This window comes from Sorghum bicolor, chromosome 10 (genome assembly GCF_000003195.3).
Source record: "Sorghum bicolor cultivar BTx623 chromosome 10, Sorghum_bicolor_NCBIv3, whole genome shotgun sequence".
NCBI lineage: Eukaryota > Viridiplantae > Streptophyta > Magnoliopsida > Poales > Poaceae > Sorghum > Sorghum bicolor.
Genome location: NC_012879.2, coordinates 6054549 through 6077019, shown reverse-complemented (window position 1 = coordinate 6077019; position 22471 = coordinate 6054549). Strand labels below are relative to the sequence as shown.

General features: G+C 41.6%; 2 protein-coding genes and 1 pseudogene across 3 annotated transcripts; all 3 read left to right on the top strand.

The window, feature by feature from the left end:
• LOC8070737 (phosphopantothenoylcysteine decarboxylase) lies at nt 3309–5884 on the top strand. 2 transcript variants are annotated; one of them, XM_021449275.1, is made up of 4 exons: nt 3313–3605; nt 4843–4916; nt 4987–5200; nt 5279–5884. In XM_021449275.1, the coding sequence occupies exons 3-4, from the start codon at nt 5162–5164 to the stop codon at nt 5600–5602; spliced, it is 363 nt and encodes a 120-aa protein (XP_021304950.1). In that variant the 5' UTR covers nt 3313–3605; nt 4843–4916; nt 4987–5161; the 3' UTR covers nt 5603–5884. The 2 variants fall into 2 exon arrangements, with proteins under 2 accessions (XP_002438014.1, XP_021304950.1); XM_002437969.2 differs by having other exon boundaries at nt 3309–3605; nt 4843–5200.
• Nucleotides 6908–9218, top strand: LOC8065460 (annotated as a pseudogene).
• On the top strand, nt 14676–19513 carry LOC8065459 (polyadenylate-binding protein-interacting protein 7). Its single transcript, XM_002437967.2, has 6 exons — nt 14676–15018; nt 16575–17374; nt 17959–18346; nt 18570–18640; nt 18810–18934; nt 19048–19513. Exons 2-6 carry the CDS (start codon nt 16643–16645, stop codon nt 19328–19330), a joined length of 1599 nt encoding a protein of 532 aa, XP_002438012.1. The 5' UTR covers nt 14676–15018; nt 16575–16642; the 3' UTR covers nt 19331–19513.

The window sequence follows — 22471 nt, the reverse complement described above, 5'->3', positions numbered from 1 at the left end:
CATCATGTTTTTGAGGGAATTATACATCAAAATTTGATGATGTTGAATGCTGCTGGTACAAAGCTTCACGTATGGAAGTTTGTCCGATTCCACTACACAAGTTCCGTTTGGCTCAAGTGAAATCCTATTATTAAGTTCTCTGAAATTCCTCTAAATCCTCAGCCTAGCCACTCACATGCCAAAGCAAAACGGTCTATAGCTCCACTCGTAGAAACATGACCACCTGAATTTTACGTTAGATAAGTTGTAGCGTAACATAGACCAATGACCTTTATTTATAATTAAGAAAAAAGAAATGAGACTAAACATTGCAAGCTCAGTTCTAAAAACATGAGAACAGATGACAAACTACCCACCTAAGTTAGGCCACATCATCGCCACCTAATTGTTCTTCAAAACGAGATAGAAACTAGTACAAGACAATGCCTCCAAGAGAACACGACACTGTTATCATTTGCCTGTAGATGAAAGTTGGATTTTTCACAAGGTTTCTCATGATTATTGAGAAATATGACACCACATAACATCGCCAAGGAAAAAAAACATATCGCTCTCTATTAGAGAGGCCGCAAGAACCCTTCACTCAAAACCACTACATCTTTATAAGACTACCTCACAAAAATGTTATAGCTAAGGAAGCTTCAATAAAAACGCTAGAGGTGAAAGACGAAGGAAATAAGTCCATTACAATATTAGATTCTAATTCATCTCTGAGCCCGCCATAGTATGTTGTAGCTCTCATCGATTTAAATGAGGAATGCTAAACAACATTTGGTTGTTTTAGCCCCACCCACATGTGTTTTTTCAGTTGCGCTAACACCTCTCCCCCACCTCCTTCTCATTCTTCCTCAACTCCGCCGGCGTTGGCACCAACGCGGTAGGCGCCTCCTCCTCCTTTATCGAAGACGAAGATGACGGCGGGAGTGGCTTGGGTCATGACGAGCCTCTCCTCTTTCTTCTCCAACTTCAACGAGTATAAAAGATGCCGACAAGGGGAGGCAGCCTGCTCAGGCGGGGAGGGGGAGATGGTGGCTGGGCGGTTTAGGGGCTTTAGCGACGGGGAGCCGGTTGGGCTAGGTCTAGGACATGGCCACAGAGCTCTAGCCATGTCTTATCGCACCGCGGCAGTGTGGTGGGCGTCGGCGGGGGAGAGGAAGAAGATGAATAGGAGAGGAAAAAAAGAATATGAGTACTAAATCACTCGGTTGTTGCATAGACAACTCATATATATATAAATAGACATAATGCTACTTAGCACTTCTACTAAACCAAATCCAATTGAAAAATACATAATTATAACTGAATAGAATCTATGTGTCTGTAACGGAACAACACACTATTGAAACGAAAACTACTTTAGCTTTACGAATCTGGACAAACTCTTAACCGCCTTTCCATGGGCTGAAAACACACTTGACCTAGGCAGCAGTCCTTGAAACAGCAACGTGCAAGTTGCAACTTAGCTGCAAGAAGAGAGGGAAGGGAAACCAACCAAACTGTATGCGACACCCATGCATTGCAACAGCATACTCCTACTATTTTCAGTCACCCTCGCCTAGGCTCGGTCAACGCAGACGCACGCATGCGACCAGCACCAGAGAGGCAACCCTGCACATGACACCACCCCACCGGAACAAGAGAGGTTCCAGTTCTAGAGGTCCCCCCCCCGACAATCGCATATTCATTCGTATATCGGCAGACGCCCGTCCGATTGCCAGGTGCAGTGTGCCCGTGCGAGACCCGAATCCCCACCCACCGCGTCGTGCACTTCCCCTTCGGAGCCGGATTCAGTGACTTTATAGAGTAAAGTCACAACATAACTTTGCTTCAATCTCCACCTTACAACTAGAATCTAACGGTTGCATAGACTTTTAGGTTCATCATGCCACCCAACAGGACCACGCACAAGCATAGCAGGCCAGCACAAGCGATTTCAAGGAAAAGTTTCTGATAGTTTACAGGTTGAATAAATAATGATTAAGCAGTAGGTCACTCTCAAGAATAAACCGGCAGCCAACACAAATAATTATATATATACTTTTAGTTCACGTTTATACCTATATCTAATATTGAAGAATTATTATTATTTTTCTAATCTGAATAGGAGTTTTTTGATATTCTTACGTTGTCAGTGTTTTTTATTTGTTTCTTCATTTTTCTTTTTCATGTTGTTAGCAGAGTCGCTTTGGTTAGTTTTCTTGGTCTCCGTTTTGGCTCTTTAATGGGCAGTCCCTCTTATCTAAATAGGAAAAGATAATTTCTAGTAACGCCAGGTTTATAATAGTTATGCTTCAATTTCTAATTAACCGCCTATTCAAACATGAAGAGTTTCTTAGCTGCCTCTAGGATGGCATGATAACATTGGCGTGGCAAACCGGTGTAGTGGTGAGTGGTGGTGCTATTTGCTGCTTGCGGGTCCTATTTTTATTTTTTAATTTATTTATAGATTTCTTATTGCACATCATAAATATTAACATAATTGTTTATATATTTGGTCAAACTTGATATTGTTTGACTTCTTGGAAAATAAAATATATATTCTTTTGAGGACTGAGGGAGTAGTGAATATTAATAAATTTATAAACTAAGAGGAGTTTCTAGATCTTGATAGTTTTTTAGTTTTTTATTTGTTTTTTCGTTTTGTTTTGGTTATTTTTTTTGTCTTCCTTTTTTTCGTCCGCTAAAATGAATAAAGTTATTTCGACACTCCCTCCATCCCAAACTATAAGACTTTCTAAAAATCTTAGAGAGTTAAACTATTCTAAATTTGACTAAATTTATATAATACAATTATTATGATATCAAATAAATATCATTAGATTCTTTCTTAAATATATTTTTATAGTATACTCGTTTTATGTTACAAATCTTAGTATTCTCTCTATAATTTTAGTTAAACTTAAAAATACTTTGACTCTCGGAAATTTTTGAAATAACTTATAATTTAAAAATGCTTTGTCTCTTGTTTTATGATGCTTGGTCGATGAAACTGAAACTCCGTGCAGTCGTTAGATGTCAGTTGGAGGGTGGAGATTGATGTAAAGTTACTCAGGCTTTAGATCCAAAAAGTTTTTAGATTTTGATATTTTAGTATTTTCGTTTTTATTTGACAAATATTGTCCAATTATAAAGTAACTAGGCTTAAAAAAATTTGTCTCGTAATTTATAGACAAACTGTGCAACTAGTTTTAAATTTTTATCTATATTTAATAATCTATGTGGTAAGATTCGATACGATGGAAATTTTGAAAAAAAAAATTAATTTTTTTGGACGAAATAAACAAGGCCTGAATCCGGCTCCCATCCACCCACCCACCCGCGGACCCGCCTTGCCTCCATCCACAGCGACCACGCCCCTCCCATCTTCGCTCTCTCCGCTCACCTCCACTTCCCCGCCCCCGCCCCGGTCTCCGTCCTTGACACGGGCGCGCACCCGTCCGCCTCCGACTGACCCGGAGCCGACTCGACCTTGTTCAGGAGGGAGGGAGAGCCCGAACCGCGGCGGGGCGGGAGGGCTCCTTTTCGTTTGCCCCGCCGGAGGGCCAGCCGCCCCATGGGCCGGTCGCCTGAGCGCGCTACGTATCAGCTCATCGACCGGCGGAAAGGTACTGGCTTTGCTTCTTCTCTCGATAGATAGATAGATCTGGTGAATTCCGCGTAGATCTGGTCCGGATCTCCCTCCTCCTCTGTCGGGTACACTGGGTCGGTTCGGTTGGCTGGTAATTCACCAGTGTCCCGTCGCGTGCGTGATGTGAAAAAAAAGCCCTTCTTTTCTCGCCGCTTTAGCGTCGGGTGCACGTCGTGAGCGTGCACCGCACGAGAGCAATTAAGCAAAGCATGTGTACTCTTTGCTCACCTTGTTATTGCTATCTTGGCTTCGCTCGAGTGTGATTATGATTAGTGTGGCGTTGCAAGCAATTGATGGGTTTGAGGCTCTATATCTTGGCTTCGCTCGAGTTTAATTATTATTAGTATAATTAAGGCTGGAATTGCAAGCAATTCATGAGTTTGAGGCCGGCGCTGATTTGAGAGCGTCCACTAGGGGTCTAGGGCAGCATATCAAGTTTATGCTTTGCTGGCTCATTTGATAACAGTAGTAATTGGTTCTTTTGTTGTCTCTTGCCAGCTTCGTTTGCTGTTTATGTATATTCAAATAATGTTTCGTTGAACAGACGGAAAAAAGCATGGTTGTGAATTCGGAAGGTGCAAACTAATACCATGTTGGGAAGAAGATGCTTCTTTTATGATGCAGTACCGTGCTCCATCTTCTTTTAGTAAAGGAGGCATGCATATGAGTGACAGGAAACATTTGCTTTTGTTTCTGCTGTGAATACACTATCGGTTTCTTGGGTCTTTGGGAGTTACCAATTTGATTGATGCTGGTGGTGGTGTAACGGCCACACTGTGACTGGGATAATAAGGAAAATTCTTTCTGAAGCAATAGCAATAAGGAGGCTCTTCTAAGAAAACTCTGGCTGCGCTGTCTTTTTTATTTAATTGTGGTTTTCATTATAGGAAAGAGGAAGTCGATTATTATCATTCAAATATTATCCTAATGTAAAGGTCTACTAACAAGAGCTACACTATGCTTTGTGATTATATCAACCTCATCTGGCCGTAAATGTAGGTCCATTTAGGTTTGTTGTAAGTTAAATTTTGTCAGCTTTGACCATCAATAAAAAAAGATGTACATTGACAATAGTAGATTGATGGAAAAGTAACTTTTTCTTATTGGAAATGATTTATTCCCTGTTTTTCTTTCATTTTTCTCCAGATCTTTCATTGTTAATCATGTTTTTCTATACCTGTACAAATCCTCTGACTTGCTCTAATTATATGTAGCTGAGCGTTAGCGGAGCTGATGGCTACATCAGAGCCAGTACAAGAGAATTTGGCGATGGACTACTCACAACCTAGTAAGCCTCGGGTACTCCTTGCTGCTTCAGGAAGTGTAGCCGCTATAAAATTTGAGAACCTTTGTCGTAGTTTCTCTGAGTGGGCGGATGTCCGAGCCGTGGCCACCGCATCATCTTTGCACTTTATTGATAGATCATCTCTTCCAAGTGACATTGTTCTTTACACTGATGATGATGAGTGGTCTACCTGGAAGAAGATAGGAGATGAAGTTTTACACATTGAGCTGCGTAAATGGGCAGATATTATGGTGATTGCTCCGTTATCAGCAAATACCCTGGCTAAGGTACCTTTTTCTCTTTGTGAATAGTGAAATAGTTTCACTTTATACAAAAACAAACTGATGCTAGATTATTCTGTTCAGATCGCCGGTGGGTTATGTGACAACCTCTTAACATGCATCGTGAGAGCGTGGGACTACAGCAAACCGCTCTTTGTTGCCCCAGCTATGAACACATTAATGTGGAACAACCCATTCACAGAGCGTCATCTTCAAACGATCAACCAACTGGGCATAATCTTGATCCCCCCAGTTACCAAAAGGTTGGCTTGTGGCGATCACGGGAATGGTGCAATGGCTGAAACCTCGCAGATCTATACTTCTGTGAGGCTTGCATGGAAGACGCAACCACATGATGCAAGCAGTTCACTTGTGGTTCCTGTCAGTAATAACCGCCCATCTAGCTGATGTTTGACCTCTTAATTAAGAGCTTAGGAATTTGTTTTATCTGCAGTGTGCATCTTGATGTTAGAAATGTTGTACCAATTTTTTTTAACCAGTGTTTTAGTGTGTATTGTGATGAGAATGTGGGGAAAGGAGGTTGTCAGTTGTCACGGTGATAAATTACTGCCAGCTCAGTATCGATAGTGAGGATGAGTCTCTTCAGCGACATGCATGCGGATTTGCTGATGTTTTTTTCTGTTACCGACAACATTTGCAATTTTGCTCGATAGATGAAAAAATATAATAGAGTCTTATTGCGTACTATCAATTATCATTAACCGCTCTTCAAAAAATTATCATTAACCGATGTTACATTTCATCATTTCTTGAAGAGATACTTTGGCTGCATTATTTCCATTTGTTTTTCTATATACTAAGTCAACTTGGTTTTGTGGTATGGAAAGTTCGCCATAGCCAGGTTAAAAAAAAAAGAGGTTCGCCACAGGATGAGAATTTTGATGCACTATTACCGCACACATATTTTTGTTTTACTATATATATATTTTTTTACAATATGTTTTCCTATATACTTCATCACACATATCTTGAAAGGATACTTTAACTCCATTATTACTGTAAAAAAATTTACTTCATCACACATCCAACCAAGATATGAAAGTTTTGATGTGGCATAACCTATAGCAAAATTCTAGATCCGCCACTGCTTCGGCGAGCCTGCACAACATGACGAGATGCATCTTGCTCCCCACCTCTCCTTGGTGAGCCTGCACGGCGCTCCTCTTCGCTGGCACAGGCGTGAACTTGGCTCTTCTCATCCCCAGTGAGCTTGCTCCAAGCGTGACGAGCTGCCTCTATCCTGCACGGCCTCAGATCTCCTCCGACAATGCCCTCATCAACGGCGGCGGCTCTGTGGCGAGCCTCGCGGGAGGCAGCGCGGGCTTCCTGGTGTGGTTGGTGGTTGCGCTCTGCTCCGATGTTTCCCGGTACGCGACAGGCCATTTCTCGATGAACTCTCCTCCGGCGAGAAGAACATTGAAGAGAATGACATTACATGGACTTGTTTTGGTAGGTTGTTTTAGATAAAACTACTAGAGTTTAGAATAAAATATAGGTAGAGGTAGTTTATAACAATAAGTGGCTATCTAAATAGAGAAATAGGTAATGTGTAAATAGGTAGTGTGTTTTAGATAGTAGACTCCTGGAGATGCTACGAAGCTACTAACGCGTGCGGGCCTGTGGGGTTTGGCGAGGTGAGCAGAGCAGAACTATGGACTGTATAGGATGTGCAGAGGAAGTGGGCTAGCCCAGGCGACAAACAGACCACGCAGCCCAATCTCCTCAGCCGTCACCGCCCCTAGCTCTTGCCGCCGCTCTCCTGTCTCGTCTCCAGCGCCGCCGATCTCCTCCTTCCCGCCGCCCCTCTCCTTTGTGCTTCTCTCTCTACTGCTTCCCCTCCCTCCCCAAACCACTCTTGCCCCGTCAGATCAGGCGTGACTTGGCGACAGCTACTACTCGACGGGCGGTGCGGCAGCAAGGACAACGCGGCGACATCGAGGTCCTGCTGCTTCTGCCTTCCTCTCCCGCTTGGTGGTGAGAGAAACCTCCCAATCATCTCTCTCACTCCTGCCGATCCCCAATAGATCTCCAACTTTCTCCTACTGTCGGTCCGTATGGCGCCCGCCACAAGCGATCTGGCGTGATTCAGACGCCAAAGCAACGTTTATTGGACGCCTCGGGTGTAAGGCGGACGCTGTAAGCATGTAATGCGAGTGAATGCGTTTTATTTTTCCAAGAATTGAACTCTCATGCAAACCAATTGTGTCCAGCCCTCATATTACCCATACGCCTAATTTATTCCTTTTGAACAAAATTACAGTAGGAGGTCATTTCATAGTTCATTGCCTCCATGGTCTGTAGGGAGTTTAGGGAACTACAGAATTAATCTGTCGGGATCATATCCCGGTATCCTCACGCTCACGCCTCTACCAATTGGGCCAATTGGGCAGGTTTGGTGTTGAGGGACCGAAAAACAAACTGGATTTCACTTTGCTGGTTTACTTTCAACCGATATGTGCAGTACTGTTCTGTAACTCTACAATTCTATAGGCATAGCCTGTGTTCAAAATCCTCAGTATATGAAGTATTCGATGCATTCTGTCTAGCAGTAGTCATAGCATAGGCTCGTGGAAATAATACAGTAGTGGTGCTAGAACCCTTATCTTTATTTATGTATAGCCTATGGTCGTTAGATATAAGAGGAGACACGAGACAATATGTGCATGTATTCCTAATTTGCAGGAGAGTTCAGATTTGTATGTTTCACTGAACTGTTCTGCACAGGAATCACATTGTCTACCTTTCTCGAACTGAAAATAAGCAGAGGATAAAGAAAAGCGCTTATCATTGAAACTTGGAATGCTGATTTTCCATAGCACTAGAAGAGTCAATAATCTGGAAACATATCATTCCTCGGCCTTACAAAAATAAACTCATGGCCACATGGAGTGATGGAAAAGTAACTTTTTCTTATTGGAAATGATTTATTCTCTATTTTCTTTTATTTCTCTCTAGATCTTTCATTGTTAATCATGTTTTTCTATACTTGTACAAATCCTCTCACTTGCTCTAATTATATGTAGCTGAGCATTTCAAGCGGAGCTGATGGCTACATCAGAGCCGGTACAAGAGAATTTGGCGATGGACTACTCACAACCTAGTAAGCCTCGGGTACTCCTTGCTGCTTCGGGAAGTGTAGCCACTATAAAATTTGAGAACCTTTGTCGTTGTTTCTCTGAGTGGGCGGATGTTCATGCCGTGGCCACCGCATCATCTTTGCACTTTATTGATAAATTGTCTCTACCAAGTGACATTGTTCTTTACACGGATGACGATGAGTGGTCTACCTGGAAGAAGATAGGAGATGAAGTTTTACACATTGAGCTGTGTAAATGGGCAGATATTATGGTCATTGCTCAATTATCAGCAAATACCCTGGCTATGGTACCTTTTTCTCTTTATGAATGGTGAAATAGTTTCACTTTATACAAAAACAAAACTGATGCTAGATTATTCTGTTCAGATCGCCGGTGGGTTATGTGACAACCTCTTAACATGCATTGTGAGAGCGTGGGACTACAACAAACCGCTCTTTGTTGCCCCAGCTATGAACACATTAATGTGGAACAACCCATTTAGAGAGCATCATCTTCAGACGATCAACCAACTGGGCATAATCTTGATCCCCCAGTTACCAAAAGATTGGCTTGCGGCGATCACGGGAATGGTGCAATGGCTGAAACCTCGCAGATCTATACTTCTGTGAGGCTTGCATGGAAGACGCAACCACATGATGCAAGCAGTTCACTTGTGGTTCCTGTCAGTAATAACCGCCCATCTAGCTGATGTTTGACCTCTTAATTAAGAGCTTAGGAATTTGTTTTATCTGCAGTGTGCATCTTGATGTTAGAAATGTTGTACCAATTTTTTTTAACCAGTGTTTTAGTGTGTATTGTGATGAGAATGTGAGGAAAGGAGGTTGTTAATTGTCACGGTGATAAATTCCTACCAGCTCTATCAATAGTGATGATGAGTCTATTCAGTGGATGTACTCTTTTATGCATCTCTATTGTCTTTACCTATGATGATGAGTAGAATATTGAGAGTTGGTGGAAAGCTTGTAGTGACAAGAGGAAGCTTCCTCCCGGCCCAGTAATGATAGTGATTACGAGTCTATTGAGTTAGTAATTATCGGTAAGTATTCTTATGCAGCTGTATAAACGCTACATATACATCTGTTATGTACGTACAATTATAATGAGTGTCTTGATCTTGACCATTTGAATGCTTTTCTTTGGATCTGCCATTGATGTGCTCCTGTCGCTTCTTCATTTTTAGATTCTTGCCTATCTATTTACTGGTGTCGCTGTCCAAAATATGGGTGGTGTCGATGGAAGTTAGTCCATTTTAACATTGGTTTCTCATTCATCTCTGTGTCCGCTGTAGTTGTAGCTCTCATCAATTAAAATAAGGAATGCTAAATAACACTTGGTTGTTTTAGCCCTCGCCCACATGTGTTTTTTGCGCTTGCACGACGCCTCTTCCCCACCTCTTTCTTCTTCCTCTTCTTCTTCCTCAACTCCACCAGCGCCGGACCAACAAGGTAGGCGGTCTCCTCCTCCTCTACCGAAGACAAAGATGATGACAGGAGTGGCTTGGGCCATGACGAGCCTCTCCTCCTCTTTCTTCTCCAACCTCAGTGGGTATAAAAGAGGCCGACCTAGGGGAGGCAGGCTGCCTAGGGAGGGAGGGGGAGATGGTGGCCGAGTGATTTAGGGGCCCTGATGATGGTGGAGGTGGTTGGGCTAGGTCTAGGACACAGCCACAGAACTCTAGCAGCGCCGGCCCTATGGGTGGGGCAGCAGGTGCGTGGGCCATGGGCCCTTGCGACTTGGGGCCTAACTTATATACTAGTACTAGTATACGTATAGGCTAAGGGCTAAGGCATTGGCTTTTGTTCCATGAGATAGCATAGGACGAGGCCGAAGGAGCTGATCAGCCGAGCGGTCGCCGCCAACACACGCCAACGTCTGTCGTGCCACTTGCAATCACCAATTAGATTCTTGTTAATTTGATTAATTGATTCAGTTTCGTACTTTCTATTTATATGATCATGCCAAATTATGTAGGCCCTAGATGTGCACCATTTAGAGAATATCTTGGACACTATTAATCTCAATACCATCTTTGATGAACATCAAGAAATGTCTGAAGAAGTATATTTGTATAAGAAGCAATGAGTATGATGGAGCTCTGTTCTTTTTTAAGGTAATCATATTAGTTCTAGCAGTACAAATATATTGTTTTTTAATCTACACTCTTTCTCTATCTTGATAATTATCAGAAATGTTTAATTTTAAAAATATTATTGCATTTGATTTTCCTTTACAAGTAAAATTAGCCTATATAGTATAGAGAAAAAAAATTCTAAATTACTCCCCTCAAACTTGTCATATGTTCAGATTACCCCTTAAACTTACATTTGATTCAATTTACTCCCTCCAACCATTTCAATTGTCTAGTTTACCCCTTAACATGATTAGTTATTTATGTTTTTCCACGTATTAGTTACGTTTTAATATCAAGTTTCATATGTTATGTTAGAAAAAATATATCTTAACTTTTTATCAAAATTTTGATAGCTTAGAAAATTTAAAAATAAATTAACACTAGAGATACAATATCATATAAACATAATGATGAAAAAAATATATTGCATTTTTCTAACACAAAATACAAAGTTGTCTATCACCTCACAAAATTTGAAACTAAAATATAATTTGTGCATAGAGAAACAAAAAATAAAAATCTTTTAAGGTATTAGTTGGACCAACTTAAATAGTTGGAGGAAGTAAATTAAAGCAAATGTTAGTTTAGGGGTTATTTGCACATAGGCCGAACTTGGAGGAAATAATATAGACTTTTTCCTATTATAGACTAGAGAGGCCGTCACGATGAGATCGCCAAAAGGCCCTCAAAATTCTAGGGCCAGCGCTGACTCTAGCCAGGTCCTATCATGCCGGTAGGGCGGTGGACGTCAGCGAAGGAGAGGAAGAAGATGAACAGTAGAGAAAAAAAGAATTAAGTACTAAATCACTCGATTGTTGCATAGACAACTCATATATATATAAATAGACATAATGCTATTTAGCACTTCTACTGAGCTCACAACAAATCAGCGAACAATACTTTCAGCCATAGTCTATCAGCCAAGCGAACAGAGTGTACACATGTGTCTGTAGGGATTTAGGGTTTAGGGTTTAGGGTCGTACCATTTTTGGTTCAGGCCACTGTAGCACTTTTCGTTTGTTTGTGACAAATATTGTCCAATTATGGATTAACTAGGTTCAAAAGATTTATCTCATGATTTACAGGCAAACTGTGTAATTAGTTTTTGTTTTTTGACTATGTTTAATGCTTAATGCATGTGCCACAAGATTCGATGTGCCGGGGAATCTTGAAAAATTTTTGGTTTTGGAGTGAGGCCCTATTTAGTTCCCCACCCAAAAAATTTTTATCCATCCCATCGAACCTTCGGACACATGCATGGAACATTAAATGTAGATAAAAAATAAACTAATTACACAGTTTGGTTGAAAATCACGAGATAAATTTTTTAAACCTAGTTAGTCCATGATTAACCTTAAGTGCTACAGTAACCCGTATGTGCTAATGACAGATCAATTATGCTTAATAGATTTGTCTCGCAGTTTTCAAACGAGCTATGTAATTTGTTTTTTTTATTAGTTTATAAAAACCTTCCCAACATTCTTTTGACACATCCGATATGATACTCAAAATTTTTTATCTTCAATCTAAACATGCTTGAACTAAACAAGGCCTTAGTTGCCCTTGCCCAGGCTTATGCCGTGTTTAGTTTCCTACCGAAAAAATTTGCATCCATCCCATCGAATCTTTGGACATATGCATGGAACATTAAATGTAGATAAAAAAAATAAACTAATTACACAGTTTGGTTGAAAACCGCAAGACGAATCTTTTAAACGTAGTTAGTCTATAATTAGCCTTAAGTGCTATAGTAACCCACATGTGTTAATGATAGATTAATTATGCTTAATAGGTTTGTCTTGCAGTTTTTAGACAAGTTATGTAATTTGTTTTTTTATTAGTTTCTAAAAACTACTTCCAACATCCATTCGATATATTCGATGTGACACTCAAAAAATTTTCATCTACTTGACGAATCCTGTACCATAGGATCTAGCAGCTCATTTGGCCACGTGTAAGCAAGAAATCTCCAGTATCTTCTCCACCGTTGGATCTAAATCGGACGTCGAAACACACGTACGACTAATGCTTTCCAGAGCCTTCGTCTCTAGCTCCATAAAATGCTGGGTCCGGGGTCCCCATCTTCACGCTACCTTCCAAGGCGTTTGTTTAGTTGCCAAAAAAATTTGCAATTTTTTTTTCAGATTTTTCATCACATGGAATTTTTAGATATATGCATAGAGTATTAAATATAAACGAAAATAAAATATAATTACACAGTTCACCTGTAATTTACGAGACGAATCTTTTAAACCTAGTTAGTCTATAATTAAATAATATTTATCAAATTCAAACGAAACAACTACAATGTTTATTTTAAAAAAAAATTAGAACTAAACAAGGCCCAAGTTTCCCACCAGCCTCATTGCTCTGTGGCGCTGCCTCATTGCCCGCCTCTACCTGCTCGGGCAACCAGCAAGCGGGCTCAATGCATCTCTCTTATGTTCACGATAATATGCTGCCTCATACATTCGCACTGTAATCGAAAGTCGCAGATGTAACTATAACAATTATTATCCAATTATAAATTATTTGGACTAAAAAATTGTCTCACAAATTATTCTCTAGTTGTATTTTAATAATGGAATAAGTGTTAAAAAAACAGCCCAAACCAAACAGGATCTTACTTAACATATGTATAGTATAGCTAACAAATACTCCATGCTATATCAACATCAAGTAGATTGATTAGGAGCTCAATCAAAAACTTAAATCATAGAGATCCTCAACAATTTACATTTACTTCACTAAAGAAAAAAAATCGCTTCTATCAAGGCCTTGTTTACTTCCACCCAAAAATCCAAAATTTTTCAAGTCACATCGAATCTTTAGACGCATGCATGGAGTATTAAATATAGACGAAAATAAAAACTAACAGCATAGTTTTGTCGAAATTGACGAGACGAATCTTTTGAACTTAGTTAGTCTATAGTTAGACAATAATTACTACAAACAAACGAAAATGCTACAGTGCCGTGAATTTTTTTCCTTGAGGAACTAAACAAGACCCAAAGCGGGATATATGAAAGCCATAAAGCTGCTTGAATTGTTTTTTATTTTTATTTTCACTCCCTATTGTCACTGGCCCAGTCACAACCGAGGCACGGCAAAGCCGTGACCCTGTTTCTAGTGTAAACGGAGAGCATCTCCAACAGATTGTTAAAACACTTGCTATCCTTAAAAAATTGGTAAAAGAGCCAAAAAACTTGCTCCAACAGTTTGGTATTCCCACTTGTCAAATTGTTTCGCTTGCCAAATTTCTCATCCGCGCGTGTAGGTATCCGCCGCGCGGATGCGCTTGCCATCGCGCGATTCCTCGTCTTCGCTTCTCTTCCCGCACGCCAGGTGAAAGTTCTGGCCCATATTCCCGCCGTCCACGCGCTATATTTTTTTTCATCGCGCCCTATGCTGAGCTGCTCCCTGTCTTATCACCGGCAGGAATTGATAGAAAAGTTTCTGTTGCCTCGGAACCTGCTGCTACTGATAGCGACTTGATCAAATCTAGATGGGACAACAAATGATTACATGAGATCACACTAGATGACACTAATATTTAACCAAATAAAAATACAACAGTAACGAGTACAATTACAAATAAAATGTCATTTTTTGTTTACATCAAATGACAATAAAATAAACTCGATGAGTCGGGATTTTTCAGATATTGTATGAATACAAATCTGGGAGATGATTCTAAAGATGTTCGATCAGGTCCTCCTTCAACTGTATATGTGTTTCTTTGTTTCTGATCTGCTGATGCATTTGAATATATTCTTCAAGTGTGCGGAGGTACAATGGATCCATTGATCTGGTAGTTGGTAGTTTAGTAGTGGGTCTGTTTTTTTTTTTGTAATTTGGCAAGTTCAATTGACAAACTGTTGGAGATGACAAATTATTTCACTTGTCAAATCTTTTAGCAACTTGTCAAAACACAAAATTTAGCAAATGTTTTTTAGCAAATTGTTGGAGATGCTCTCCAACGGAGATGCACTCACGCGACCAACACAGAGAGGGCAACCCTGCGCAGGGCACCACCTCACCGGAACGAGAGAGGTTCCAGCTCCAGAGATTTCCCCACCCGGCAATCGCATATTCGTTCGGCCGACGCCCGTGCCAGACACGGATCCCGAGGCTGCCCGCCACCCACCGCGCCGCGCACTTCCCCTCCACGCCACCGCGCGCCCTACATTGCCCCGCGCGGGCCCCACGCCCGCCGCGTCGGGTCAAACTCCACCACCCCCTCTCCCTCCCTCACCTCGCCTCAGCTCACGGCCTCACCCATCCACCCACCCACCCGCCTCGCCTCCATCCACAGCGACCACGCCCCTCCCATCTTCGCTCTCTCCGCTCACCTCCACTTCCCCGTCCCCGCCCCGGTCTCCGTCCTTGACACGGGCGCGCACCCGTCCGCCTCCGACTGACCGGAGCCGACTCGACCTTGTTCAGGAGGGAGGGAGAGCCCGAACCGCGGCGGGGCGGGAGGGCTCCTTTTAGTTTGCCCCGCCGGAGGGCCAGCCGCCCCATGGGCCGGTCGCCTGAGCGCGCTACGTATCAGCTCATCGACCGGCGGAAAGGTACTGGCTTCCCCCGTCTCCTTGCTTCTTCTCTCGATAGATAGATAGATCTGGTGAATTCCGCGTAGATCTGGTTCGGATCTCCCTCCTCCTCTGTCGGGTCGGGTACACTGGGTCGGTTCGGTTGGCTGGTAATTCACCAGTGTCCCGTCGCCTGCGTGCTTGTGTGAAAAGAAAAAAAAAGCCCTTCTTTTCTCGCCGCTTTAGCGTCGGGTGCACGTCGTGAGCGTGCACCGCACACGAGAGCAATTAAGCAAAGCATGTGCACTCTTTGCTCACCTTGTTATTGCTATCTTGGCTTCGCTCGAGTGTAATTATGATTAGTGTGATTAAGGCTGGAGTTGCAAGCAATTGATTTGAGGCTCTTTGGTCAACTTTTTATTGCTATATCTTGGCTTCGCTCGAGTTTAATTATTATTAGTATAATTAAGGCTGGAATTGCAAGCAATTGATGAGTTTGAGGCCGGCGCTGGTTTGAGAGCGTCCACTAGGGGTCTAGGGGCAGCATATCAAGTTTATGCTTTGCTGGCTCATTTGATAACAGTAGTAATTGGTTCTTTTGTTGTCTCTTGCCAGCTTCGTTTGCTGTTTATGTATATTCAAATAATGTTCCGTTGAACAGAGGGAAAAAAGCATAGTTGTGAATTTGGAAGGTGCAAACTAATACCATGTTGGGAAGAAGATGCTTCTTTTATGATGCAGTACGGTGCTGCATCTTCTTTTAGTAAAGGAGGCATGCATATGAGTGACAGGAAACATTTGCTTTTGTTTCTGCTGTGAATACGCTATCGATTTCGGGAAAGAAAGCTACAATTGTTGGGTCTTTGGGAGTTACCAATTTGATTGATGCTGGTGGTGGCGTAACGGCCACACCGTGACTGGGATAATAAGGAAAATTCTTTCTGAAGCAATAGCAATAAGGAGGCTCTTCTAAGAAAACTCTGGCTGCGCTGTCTTATTTGTTCAATTGTGGTTTTCATTATAGGAAAGAGGAAGAGGAAGTCAATTATTATCATTCAAATATTATCCTAATGTAAAGGTCTACTAACAAGTAACAAGAGCTACACTATGCTTTGTGATTATATCAACCTCATCTGGCCGTAAATATAGGTCCATTTAGGTTTGTCGTAAGTTAAATTTTGTCAGCTTTGACCATCAATAAAAAAAGATGTACATTGACAATAGGAGATTGATGTTATTAGATTCACTTTTTTAGAAATAGTTTCATAATATATAACACTTCTCATTTAAGATAATAGATTTTTTTATGTATACGGTTAGTCAAAGTTAAAAAAAATAGCTTAACTTGGGACAAACATGGATGGACTTATATTGATGAAAGGAGGAAGTAATTGCGTGTGAATAATAAATGGCTGTAGTCAGTGTAAGTAGGGACTATTTTTATGGACTACTGCACTTTTAAGAGTATTTAACTGACAAGCTTTCTATTTAGGCTACATTAATGAACCTCGAAAAGTATAATTTTTTGTGTTTGTCCAAGGATTGGTAGCTCCACCATGCCTTTATGTAACTCTTTTTTTCCCGTTTCTTTGCAGGGCTTGGGTAAATCATTGTTGAACGCATCTCTCTTGTACATGTAACATTGCATGTAATTTCTGTTAAGATGAGTTCACTAAATAAAGTTGTTTCAAATAGTGGAGATGCGTGTTCAGTGTTACCTAGTAAAGTCACATCATTAAATCCCAATGCAGCCGAGTTTGTACCTTCATTTGTTAAACCATCTCTTGGAAGTACTACAGTTCCAGATGTAACTAAGTCAGATTTTAGGGTTTCTTCTGGAAAAACAATCCTAGATAGGTCCGAGTCATCAAAGTCTAATAACTCGGATGATGAGGCACACCAGTTTTGGCGTAAGCAGCTACCCGATGACATTATTCCAGACTTCACTTCTTTTGAGAAAGTTGAACAAGGGCCTGAAGAACTGTCCCTTGTTGGATTGTCCTTGAATGCACCCCCCTTTTATGGGACAACATCCAGTCGCTTCTCAAGAGAACATCACGAATTATCTTCTCCAGCTACCAAGGGCCTGGAACTGGAACATACGAATCTGCTGTATGAAGATAATTATCTGGGTTCAACCAACTGGGAGCAAAATTATATTGGTGATCTTCATATTGCTAATGGAAATCAGGACCTTCATTATGATTCTGAAACTGGTGTAAGCTTTGCTGATAGTTTTGCTAGTGAGTATGCTGCCTCATCAGATGGCCTTGTTGCTCCCCTGGAGTACTTAGCATCTCAGTTCCCTGGATTTTCAGCAGAGAGCCTTGCAGAGCTGTACTACGCAAATGGGTGTGATTTCAACCATACCATTGAAATCCTCACCCAGCTAGAGGTAATTCTTTCCTTACTGCAACACTAATTTAAGTCTTCCAGATATCCACTCAGAATTAGCTTTACCAGAAAAAGCGAAGTAATTAAATGTATGCTCTTATGCTCAGAAGTCAGATCATTGTTCTTTAGAATTATTATCAAAGTGGTTTGGAAATACTCGCTCTGTTCCAAACTGTAAGATGTTCTGGCTTTCCTAGATACATAACTTTTGCGATGCACCTGGATATACATTATATCTAGATACTAGATGTATCTAGAAAAGTCAGAATGTCTTACAATTTGGAACAGAGGGAGTAATTATGATGTGCAATGGAATACGTCTCCCACCATTTCAATCAAAATGTTATTGGGTTGCCATATGTTAGACAAGAACCATATACTAGCAAATTTTTTGTGGAGCTCATCAAGCATGCCATGGACTAGTTGCACAACATCGTTATCATGCTGTTTAAGTGTACTCTTCACCAAAAAGAAAATTTGGATCCTCACATCTTCAATTGCAATTATGCATTGATTTCAAAACGCTCATTGCAGATCCAGAACATTTTGGCACTATCCATAATTATGTTTTTCCTGATTTTTCAGATGCAAGTTGATGCTACACCCAATCACACACTGAGTCTGGCCCACAGCACACCAAACTTTAGCACTGGGGATTTCCCTGCACTTCCAGGTGTCGAGAACCAAAATGGTTTCAGTAAGGGTAACGTGGATGTACTTGGCATGTTTAATGGGCGTGGTTCATCTGCAATGCCTACTGGAGCTGGTGATTTTGTTTCAGCTGTTCGCAAACTTGCGTCGCAGAATTCTGGCCAGTGGAAGTTTAAAAAAGGTCCTGAATATGGTAATGGTGTTTCAGCTCTTTCTGTACCCAAACAGTACAGTTCTAGCACTAAGCAATCATCTGGGAATAAGTTTCAAAGTATCAGCAGTGCAAGAGTTGCCCCATGGCTTGAGACTGGCGATGCAGTGGGTAATACTCATCTAATATACTCTGAAGTCTTTCTGGTCCAAATTGCACAGTTCCCTCCTTTATGTTTCATGTCTGGATGAGGATTGCTCTTGCTTGTTTTCTTCATTTAGTGAAAAAATCGAGAATGGCAAGAAATCAGGGAGAATTATGCTATCTTTTGAGTTCCTTTACTGTGCTCCAATTATGTGCTGATTAATTTGTCTCTGTATATGCAATCCACCAGCAAATATGTACTCAGAATCAAGAGGAGAAGCTCGTGATTTTGCTAGGGTCCGAAATGCGTGCTTCGAGCAGGTAAGCACTATTGCATATGGATACTGAAGCCTACACTTGCAATTTCTTTTGCCTGTTCGAGTAAGGTTCATGTTTTTCATGAATAGAGTTCACTGTCTGTAACATACTGTTTTTAAGTTTTGTTATCTTATGAGTTGCTAAGGTATTCACATAAGGATACACTTGGCAGGCTAGACAGGCTTACTTGGTTGGCAACAAGGCTCTTGCGAAGGAACTCAGCATGAAGGGGCAGGCATACAATGCGCAAATGAAATCAGCTCATGAGAAAGCTAGAGAAGCTATTTACCGACAAAGGTCTGATAGCTGTTTTACATGTTGACTTTTGGTCGTTCCAGCTTATGTAATACTGAAGTCTAATTTGGACTGAAGTCTAATTTAGTTTCATATTATCGTTTTCTGACATGCAGGAATCCTGTTTCTTCCCAACGTGGGGGTGACCGCCTGATTGATTTACATGGGTTGCATGTGAATGAAGCAATCCACATCCTGAAGGGTGAGCTCACTGCCTTGAAGAGCGCAGCGAGGGCAGCAGGGGAGAGGATGCAAGTCATGGTTTGCGTTGGAACGGGCCACCACACCAAGGGCTCTCGCACTGCGAGGTTGCCTATAGCTGTGGAGCAGTTCCTCCTGGATGAAGGCCTCCAGTACACGCAGCCACAGGCGGGTCTGCTCCGAGTGATGGTGTACTAACATCAACAAAAAAAAAAGGAGAAAAGAGATGTACGAAAACACAAAAAAAAGCGTCGTTGGAGCACGCACTGTAATTCCTTGTAGCTGTATATTAAAAGAGGCAGCAGGAGAATAGCCTGACAACAGAATACAGTGTAAAATTATACATAGCTTCATTCAATTCACATTCCTTTTCCATCGGTCCGCTGCTGTGCAAGGTAAGTGGCTTGACACTTGTTTGTTGCTGAATACTAAGATGCATTTGGGGCCATTTGTTGCTATTGATCTCTACAGTTGCTGCATCTTCATTCCTTTTTGGACCTGTTTGGGCCTCACTCCACCAAAACTTACACTGAGTAGCTCTTAAAAAAACTGGAGTGTCTGGAGTATCCCTTTACTGCTTCACAAAACACCTAGATTTTTCCCTTAACTCCACCTTTCTTTTGAAGCTAAAGTTTGTAGAGGTGTACCTGTTTGACTAGTAAAGATGGCAGCGGAGCAGAATGGAGCAGTCCCAAACAGGGCTAAATCGTTCTTCATGTCTTCATCCTCAGCATTCCTAGGATCTACTTAAACCAGTCTGATACACTTGACACTTTGGTTTGTCATCTCCACACTAGCATCGTACGTCATGCTTGGCCCTCTTGCCCAGCGCTTGGCGAGACCAGCTGTTTGGTGGCACCAGAAAAAGCTTGCTTTGCTTGGCTCAGCAAGGATTTCCTTGGCCAGTGAGGCGAGCCACAAATTGGCTCTCCCGCCTGGGCAAGCTTGATGACTGCATCCATCTCGTTCTCTGCCAGACTGAACCTCTGCAGCTCTGCTGGTGCTACTGCAGGAGCAAGCAAACCAAACATGGCCATGTGAAATGCAAGGCAAACCAGCAAAGGTGCCAAGCAGCCCTGTGGTTGTTTGGTTTGTCATCTCTCTCAGCGAGACGCCGAGACACTGACGTTAAAACGGGAAAAGTACGACAGTATTGTCATGTTCTGTACACACTAGCATCGACGGTTCTATGGGTTGACTCTACTAGGGCACTCCCAAGAAACTAAGGCCTTGTTGAGATGTGAAATTTTTTTGGATTTCGCTACTGTAGCACTTTCGTTTATTTGTGGCAAATATTATTCAACTATAGACTAATTAGTATCAAAAGATTCGTCTCGTGATTTAGAGAAGAAATCATGTCTACGCGAGAACCAAGACACGAAGAGATATGATTGAAAGTCAATAAAGAGAGAACATATGTGATTGGTCAAAAGATTATTATGTAACTATCCATTGGAAACCTAGTTTCTATATATAATGTCTAAAAATTAATAAACATAGAAACTACTTGTGGTTTCTAGAATTGAGACTGTATTAATTTAATTTGTTCAAATTTGATTGTCTGCATATTATGCTAGTTTAGCTAGTATGTCAAATTAGGTCAGTGTTACGCAATGCAAGTTTAAGTAAACCAATGTGCATACAAAAAAAAAACCCTAGAAACATGAGAACTTAACTAGGACATAGAAGTGACTACATGTAAAGTGTAACAAAATCAAACACAATCAAATGCGGTTTGTTGTACGTGCACAATAAAGAAACACCAACGCTAGTTTAGGTTATTATGGATAAGGCTAATCAAATTGTATATTCTTACGCTATTGCTTATGGTAGCTCTAGCAGCTATTCAACTTCAATGCTTGCGAGAAATCATATACATATACATGCTAGATCTTACGCTATTGCTCATGATAGCTCTAGTGCTCTACAAGAATAATTCAACTTTAATGCTTGCGAGAAATCATATACATATACATCCTAGATATCATAGTTATGCTAGGCGCTTGACTAGTCGCGAATCAGAGGCTCCCCGCCTCGCCTATGGGGGTAGGCGGAACCTAGGTGGCCGCGGCGGCGCCGGTGGGGGTGGACAGCATCCTGCGGAGCTTCGGACGTGCGCAGACGGCGGCGGGCGCGAGGAGGAGACAGTCGCCGGCGGGGAGGAGCAGCGCGGGCGACGGCGTGCGCAGAGAGAGGGAGCAGCGGGAGAGGGCGGCGGCGGCGGCGGGGGGGGGGGGGGGGGGCAGAGTCGCTCGCGTCGCGAGTCACGGGGACGACGCGATGCGGGAGACAGGGAGTCACGCGGTCGCAGCTTGCGGGAACTAAAGTGGGCTGTTAAATGGGCCTTATATTCTTTCTCCCTTCCATTACTACTACTTATCTATTGTTTTTCTTTTCTTTTAAGTATTTATACATGTATTAATCACCGCCTAGCAAAACGCCTAGAAACACCTAGGTGCGATTACTCCCGACTAGGCGCTAGGCGGAGGGTCAGCGCCTAGATTCCGCCTAGCGCCTAGCTGAACTTTGCTAGATATCATGATATGATGTCAGCAACAGTCAGACTAATCATGAGTGCTTATTTGATTAGCAAGTTAGCATGTTAGATTGACTGTGAACTTTTAATTCCACTATTCTAGTATTGACACCACAAAAAGGTTATTGCCTCTGATATGGCAACATTAGTCGAAGCACAAACATTATTGTCAGTGGAGTTGAAGCTTGGTTGTAGTATTGAAGTTGTCGCTAAGAACCAAGTACATATAACTATTACTACTATCACTATCCTTTTTATCGTGCTACAAAACTAGCCTAAATAGCTCATCGGACCATTCGTTTAAAGGCCCTAGAGGCATGCCTATTGTTTGCCGATGTGTCTGGTTGTGTAGTTGGGCCTATATATTAGGATTGTGAGCTGATTGCTGACAGTGTGGTGCACATATTTAGGACTGCACGATGCATAAGATGTGAAGATAAGCTAGCAATCATTGAAATTTTGTTTTGACCGTAGTCCCAACGTACTACCCGCGTGACCCATCGTGCAGGAGCGGAGCCAGGATTTAACCATAGGGGAGGAGGGAACCTTTTGGCAATACCAACGCTAACCACACATGATGAAATACATATATATATATTGACTTGCCAAGAGTATAGATAATAACCAAATCGATGTTTGTTTTGTGATAAAGAAGTTAAAAGTCTAAAATGATACTAAAAATTATAGAGAAAGGGATAAAATTAATTAACTCTAAAACTCCGATTTACATCCCACTAATCTAATTTACTAGAAAAAAATCACTGTAATAACAGGAAAAAAGAGTGAAGATAAAGAAAGGTATT

What these genes read in the sequence shown, in the direction of transcription:
- LOC8065459 (XM_002437967.2), top strand. Translation starts at nt 16,643, where the DNA reads ATGAGTTCACTAAATAAAGTTGTTTCAAATAGTGGAGATGCGTGTTCA. An exon ending in AAATCCTCACCCAGCTAGAG is followed by an intron (nt 17,375 to 17,958) that starts GTAATTCTTTCC and finishes CTGATTTTTCAG; the next exon opens with ATGCAAGTTGATGCTACACC. An exon ending in GAAGCTATTTACCGACAAAG is followed by an intron (nt 18,935 to 19,047) that starts GTCTGATAGCTG and finishes TCTGACATGCAG; the next exon opens with GAATCCTGTTTCTTCCCAAC.
- LOC8070737 (XM_002437969.2), top strand. Translation starts at nt 4,862, where the DNA reads ATGGCTACATCAGAGCCAGTACAAGAGAATTTGGCGATGGACTACTCA. An exon ending in CAGCAAATACCCTGGCTAAG is followed by an intron (nt 5,201 to 5,278) that starts GTACCTTTTTCT and finishes TATTCTGTTCAG; the next exon opens with ATCGCCGGTGGGTTATGTGA.